Raw genomic sequence first — 6922 nt, 5'->3', positions numbered from 1 at the left:
GTCAGGGCCACCTTTCTTTACCAGAGCTTGCCTGGGGCCCTGAGCAACTTCCACTCCCTGTTTGGGATATTCTTTGGTGCTTCCCTCCCATGTGCCCAAGCTAGCCAGGAGAGGAGCAACTAGAAAGTGAACCAGCACTTCTTGGTCTTTGTATTTACAAGGGAAACCAGTTGATGACCTGCAGCGTCCTGCTCGTGGAAAGCAGCATGCACCAGAGTCTCCAGAAAGAAGGAAATGACACCCCAAACAAAGCCTCTGTCCTCCCCAAGGCACTCACACTCATCTCTCCACAGCAGAGGACCTTAAAGGCCATCTCTTCTCAACTTGCTTCTCGCTCTTCCTGGAGGTTCTCGATGGAGAAGGGGCACCCATGGTGGTGTTACGAGCTGGCACCACAGGACCAGCTGCTGCCAAGGCAAGGGCAGGATGTGGATTGAGGCTGCTGCTGTTAGCAGGGGACTGGTGCAGCAAAGCAAACAGCCTGGAAGTCTTCCTTGCCTGAGGAGCTCTCCATTGTGGAAACTCGGTACCTCTGGGCTTGGAGTTGGACGGAGAGACGTGCGTATCTGTGTCCTCTTCTGCAAAAGGAAGCCTGCCCAGAGAACCTGTCCCGGGCAGGAGCTGTGCATGATGGGGCACTGCAGGGGTTGGGATCATCAAGGCCCTGGGCAGATGGCTCTGGTCAAACACGGCTTCCTCCTCCCTCTCAGCAGCTTCGGTGAGGAAGGGCGGTGGGAGGGCAATGCTGCGCTTGCTGCAGGACTCGCAGCACAGCTTCTTGTAGCCAGGGATGGAACAGTAACGTGCTAGCACCTCCATTTGGCAGAAGATGGACTTGTCTCCCAGGCAGGGCTCATCTGCAAAAGAAAGGCAATGTTGAGTGTGCTTCATCAACTATGGGCCACTCTGAATAGGCCACCAGAGATGCTTCATCCTCTGAGAGAACCTCTTCAAATAAAATGTTACGGTTGGATAAAGTTTTGTTTGGATGAAGTTTGTGTTTTTCCATGAGCTAATGACTGGAGAACTGATGGAAAGGTTCTAACAGCTTGGTCAGAAGTGAGGTGCCTTGAAGAGTGTGGCATCCCTTTCAGCCAGGGAAAAGATCTTAAAGGGGGTCAAGGATCTATTAGAGATCGATCCCCAAAACATCATGATTTCTTTAAGCATTTGCTGGATGTTTACTCCACAAACAGTGAAAAACAGCATTTTGAATCTCCTACTTGTTTGTAGAGTCACAGACAGAGATTTGCTCCCACCTAGTGGCTACAAGGTTTTGGAACTCTCCATTGCTGCCAGAATCGTGTTCTGCTCCAGTTCTTTCACTGACTGAAGACAAGGAAGAGCACAGACCTGTGGCCAGCAGTTTGATGCACTGTGGGAAAACACACTGCATCTTTTAAGAAGTCTTACCATGTTTTTTCTACCAGCTAGTGATCAGGGTTAGGATTTAAAAAACAAAATCACTCCCAAACCTTGTGGAGTCACGGACTCAAAGGAAGAAAGGTTTTTTTGTCATAAGAAGCTTAAAAAAAAAATCTCTTAAAAACATTCCATGAGAACAATGTAATGAGATCCCCAGGAACCTTATTAATGCCTTGGGGTTCCATTTGTAGATACTATTTTCATTTCCTCAATTGTCAGACTTGTATAACTTATCCTGGGATAACCTATCCAAGGAACACCTACTTTAGATTGACCTTCACCCCTAGAACACATTTTTGCCAGTGCAACTCAAGTCAAAGGAGTCTAAACCCCTTTTTCAGCAGGTCTACAAGCCAACCCCTCTTTCAGCAGGTGTGCAAGCCAGCCCCTAGTGTGTCTGGAGCTGCCACACCAATCCCCCTGCAGGCCAGAAGACCAGGAGAGGTTTTCTTACCGTGGCAGGGAGCCAGTTTGCAAGGCCTGACAGCTTCGGGCTTGTCCCCGGTGCAGCGGTCCCCAGTGCGGCAGGTGATCTGCCGGGTCTCCGTCCCCTCCCCGCAGGTCACCGAGCACTGTGGGACAGACACAACTCAGGATGTTCAGCTGGCACAGCAAAAAGTCATGTCTTTCCAACAGCTCCAAGGTCAGGCAACATTTCAGCAGCTGGTTTTTGAAAAGCAGAGTTTAGGGAAGGTTGACACTGCAGAGAAACATGCAGAGGAGGAGGATGGTATTTTCCTTGGTTCTGGCTTTCACAGAACCATAGAGTGTTGAAGGTTGGAAGGGACCTTCAAGATCATCAGGTTCCAACCTCTCTGCCATAGCAGGGACACCTCCCACCAGACCAGGCTGCACAAGCCTCATCTAACCTTGAACACCCCCAGGGAGGGGGCTTCCACAGCCTCCCTGGGCAACCTATTCCAGTGCCTCATGGTGAAGAATTGCTTCCTGATATCTGACCTAATTCTCTCCTCTTTCAGTTTAAAACCATTAACCCTTGTCCTACCACTGCCCTCTCTGGTGAAAAGCCCTTCCCCAGCTTTCCTGTAGCCCCTTCAGGCACTGGAAGACTCTAAGGTCTCCCTGGAGCCTTCTCTTCTCCAAGCTGAACAGCCTCAACTCTCAGCCTGTCTCCAGAGCAGAGTTGCTCCAGCTCTTGGATCATTTTCATGGCCCTTCTCTGGACCATATCCAACAGCTCCATGTCTATTCTGTGCTGAGGGCTCCAGAGCAGGACACAGGGGGGTGGCTCTCAGTGTTTCTACAATGTTACATTTATTACTAGGGCATATTAGGATTTTTGCTACTTATTCTACCTGATCTTGACAATGTAACATAAAGAGAACAAAAAACGCAGAGAAGACTCTCCGCCTACTGAGTTAGCTGTAGGATTCAGATGCTTGCTCCTGAGTCATTCTAACAGCATCAACACTTGCGGAAACTCTGATTCCAAGAGCCCAGGTTATAAGGGCCACCAAGATGATCAGAGGCTGGAGCAGCTCTGCTCTGGAGACAGGCTGAGAGATTTGGGGTGTTCAGCCTGGAGAGGAGAAGGCTCCAGGGAGACCTTAGAGCACCTTCCAGTGCCTGAAGGGGCTCCTGGAAAGCTGGGGAGGGGCTTGGGACAGGGGAAGAAATTCTTCACCCTAAGGGTGGTGGGAAACTGGGATGGGTTGCCCAGGGAGGCTGTTGATGCCCCATCCCTGAAGGTTTTTAAGGCCACGTTGGACAAGGTTTTGCGCAGCCTGGTCTGGTGGTTCCCTGCTCATGGCAGGGGGATTGGAACTTGATGATCTTGAAGGTCCCTTCCAACCTTCATGACTCTCCGATAAGAAATGTGACGCTTCTGGGGAGAGCAGAACAGCGAGGTTTAAGCAGGGAAAGGAGAAGCTGGAGACAGGGCTTCCTACCTCAGCCCAGGGCCCCACCTTCCAGTGGGCAGGGCAGGGGATCCGGTTGCAGGGCCGGCGGCTCTCGGGGCGGTCCCCGCTGCAGTACTTGGCATGGACCGAGCGGTTGGTGCCCTCGGGGAGGGGCTGCAGGCAGCGCACCGTGCGGAGCTGGTAGCCGGAATTCCCACAGGTCTTTGTGCAGTATTCCCACTCATCTGCTGCCCAGCTGGGAGGTAAAAAAAGGAGTCAGATGCCATCACAACTTTCACTTGTTATCCACACTGCTGCTAGGCCTTAGCATCCAATGTTTTCTGTATCATGGAATCACAGACTGGTTTGGGTTGGAAAGGACCTCAAAGATCATCTAGTTCCAACCTCTCTGCATGGGCAGGGACACCTCCCACCAGCCCAGGTTGCTCCAAGCCCCATCCAACCTGCCCTACAACACTGCCAGGGATGGGGCAGCCACAGCTTCCCTGGGCAACCTGGGCCAGGGTCTCACCACCCTCACACTCAAGAATTTCTTCCTGATGTCCAAACTCAGTCTCCCCTCTTCCAGTTTTAATCCATCACCCCTTGTCCTCTCACTACAAGCCCCTGTGCCAAGACCCTCCCCAGCTTTCCTGGAGCCCCTTCAGGCACTGGAAGCTGCTCTAAGGTCTCCCTGGAGCCTTCTCTTCCCCAGGCTGAACAGCCCCAGCTCTCTCAGGCTGCCTCCACAGTAGAGGTGGAGCACCATTAGGGTGCCTCTCTGATCATCCTCGTGGCTTTCCTATGGACTTGCTCCAGGCACTCCCTATGTCCTTATGTTGGGGGCTCCAGAACTGAACACAGTACTCCAGTGCCTCACAGTGAAGAATTTCTTCCTAATATCTAACCTAAATCTCCCCTCTTGATGTGGTTATACAACCACTCCATATCATCAGTAACCTCCTTAATCCAGGCAGAAAAAAACCCATCCGTAGCGCAGGAATTCAAAAGCAGTCAGCATCCTGTAAACCCTGGCTTGGGTTAACTTCCACACCTGCCCCCCAGGGAGCAAATCCCTTCTCTGGTGACGTGGGACATACTCACAGAGGCTGGGTGCATTCCTGGAGATTGCACATCCTACGGATGGGCTTTGGCTTTTTGCTGGCTTCACAGAAGCTGCGATGAACCATTTTGTGATCGCTTTTCCTGCGGCATCCGTACTTGGTGTACTGGAACCCTAGGAAATATTCCAGACCAATCAGGAAAACCAGGTCCTCGTATACAACTAAGGCCTTCTATGGCCTATTAAATGGCTTTACAAGTATTTAAACATGCTCACAGTCTGTGACAGTTGTCAGGCGTCAGATTGCTGCACAGAGCTCTGTGGATGCTGCTTGTGACAAGTTGTTAAGGTCAGAAGGGACAGTTACAACCCCTTAATCTCACCTCTGAATTACACACAAATCATGGCACAGGGAGCGGGGGAAATGACATCCCTAACATCAAGCAGCAGGTCACTGGCTAATCTGGGAAAGAACCCAAGCCCCATTTTAGCACTCTTGCTCCCAAAACTCATCTCCTGCTCAGCTGCTGTACCTAAGAGTTCAGGTGACTTTGACATTTGCACTCCCCATCCAGCCTTTGCTCAAGAGCAATGTACACACCATCAGTACAAGGAACACTCAGCAGCCTAAACCTCTGAGTCTGTACTTCCAAAGTGGCTTAGGGTACTGAATTGCAACACCTGAAGAGGACTTTTCTTTTCTCAGCTGCAAGTGTGACACCTTGGAATAATCAAGCATTTCAGATATTTTAAGGTTAGGCACCAAAAATGCCAAAGTGCTTTTTTTTAAAAAAAAAAGGAAGGGCGAGCTTTCTAAAGCTGTCACTTTAAGATTTCACTTTGGGGAATTAGTCATTCATTACTAGGAGATGCTACATCCTCCCATTTACCTCCACCACAGGGTTTGGAGCACTGTGACCAACTCTTCAATGCCCACTCAAAAGTGTCTATTTCTTCCTGCAGGACGTTGTTGCTGTTGATGGTGGGCACTGAATCCTCATGGATGATGTACTTGTAGGTCAGGCTGGATCTTGTGTCGTTTTCCCGAGGAATGATCTATTAATAACCACATGTCAAGAGTGGTACAACACCAGAGCTATTATTTATTTGTTTGCAAAGTAAAGAAATCAAGGCCCAGCTCTTAGGGGAAACATGGAAACGGCTCGTTAACTATCTGAGGGGAAAGTTGGGGTTTTTGTCTTCACAATTAGAACTAACAATAGTTAGATCAACACAGAGCCATTTAAAATGAGAAGCAATTCTAGACTAGCATTTTAAGATTGCCACATAGGCCACCATTGTCCTAGGAGGAAAGGATGGTGCTGCCACATTTCCTTGGCTAAAGAGCAGGGCTGCTCTCACCTGTGGTGTGACCTGCAGCACCCTTTTCTGGCCCATAGACAGTGTCCCACAGATGTCTGAAAGTGCCATACTGGGCTGCTGGTGGCCACAGTCCTGCTGCACTGGCAAGACAGTGGTCTGCAATGGAGATGTCACAGCCGGTGAGAATCAGGCTCAGGGCGATCAGCCATCTCCTCAGCACGTGTCTTCCACGTGTCTTACCCCAGGTGCTCCCTGCTGGCCAGGAGCTCTTCCAAGAAGACAAACCCACCAGCTCCCCACTGCACAGCAACCAACCTACCAGCACCACCACAGCGTCGTGCAGGGGCCCATCTGTGTGCAGGGTCTCAATGTCATCTTCAATGTTGTACTCCCACTCCACGCCCAGGTCGATGAAGGAGCGGGATCTGGCCTCCTCCCCCTTCCCATTCAGGATATAGTGTCCCGTTGCCTGGTTCTTAATTGCTAGAAGGAGTGGAAACAGTGCCAGTCGTGCCTGCCACCATATCCTCCGCAGCCATGATGGCTTAGGCCATGCCATGCCATCTCCAGCCTGACAGGAGATTATTCCAGAAGGCCTTTCGCAAATAAACCCAACACACCAGCAAGTGCCGGCCTCCAAATTCCAGTGTCATGAGAGATGCACTGACGATTGCCTTCCATTTGGTACTTCCTTATGGACACGAATGAGATCTGGGTATAGAACTGGGTATAGAGACCCAGTGAAACACCTCTTCCCATGCGCTGCGCATGTTTCACAGACCAGCTTAGTTCCTCAGAAGCACGGGTAGCAGCAAGGAACTTCAGAATCAATCATCCTTCTCATTTGCATTATGACCAAACCCAGCATTTCTGGAATGCCAATTAGTACAGCAGACACCTCAGCAGAATTTCAGTGCATCTCTTACTGTCCTCAGATTATGAACAGGACAACTTTTTCATGCCATACTAGTTTCTTTTGTGTACCTATGTACATACCATAAAATCAGTAAGCAAAGGGCTGGAGCATTTTAACCCTTGCTTGGTTTTGGGTTCCTGCACCACATCTTAGAAATCATGTAGTGTGGGGTTTCTTATTCTTATTCTTATTCTTATTCTTATTCTTATTCTTATTCTTATTCTTATTCTTATTCTTATTCTTATTCTTATTCTTATTCTTATTCTTATTCTTATTCTTATTCTTATTCTTATTCTTATTCTTATTCTTATTCTTATTCTTATTCTTATTCTT

The 6922-nt window shown here is 49.5% G+C and overlaps 1 protein-coding gene across 1 annotated transcript in view; it reads right to left on the bottom strand.

Annotated features, from left to right (window-relative positions):
- Nucleotides 1–279: 279 nt before the first annotated feature.
- The window catches only part of ADAMTS3 (ADAM metallopeptidase with thrombospondin type 1 motif, 3), a 96851-nt gene continuing 90208 nt past the window's right edge, over nucleotides 280–6922 (bottom strand). Inside the window, exons 19-20 of the mRNA XM_010003630.1 lie at nucleotides 1880–1997; nucleotides 280–857 (exon numbers count right to left, since the gene is read on the bottom strand). Coding sequence (XP_010001932.1) covers nucleotides 280–857; nucleotides 1880–1997 — 696 coding nt within the window. The remainder of the gene's footprint in view (nucleotides 858–1879; nucleotides 1998–6922) is intronic.

The sequence above is a fragment of the Chaetura pelagica genome, unplaced genomic scaffold, assembly GCF_000747805.2.
Source record: "Chaetura pelagica isolate M959 unplaced genomic scaffold, ChaPel_1.0 scaffold358, whole genome shotgun sequence".
In the NCBI taxonomy this organism is placed as follows: domain Eukaryota; kingdom Metazoa; phylum Chordata; class Aves; order Apodiformes; family Apodidae; genus Chaetura; species Chaetura pelagica.
The sequence above is the reverse complement of the archived record's forward strand: the minus strand, read 5'-3'. Positions and strand labels throughout refer to the sequence as shown.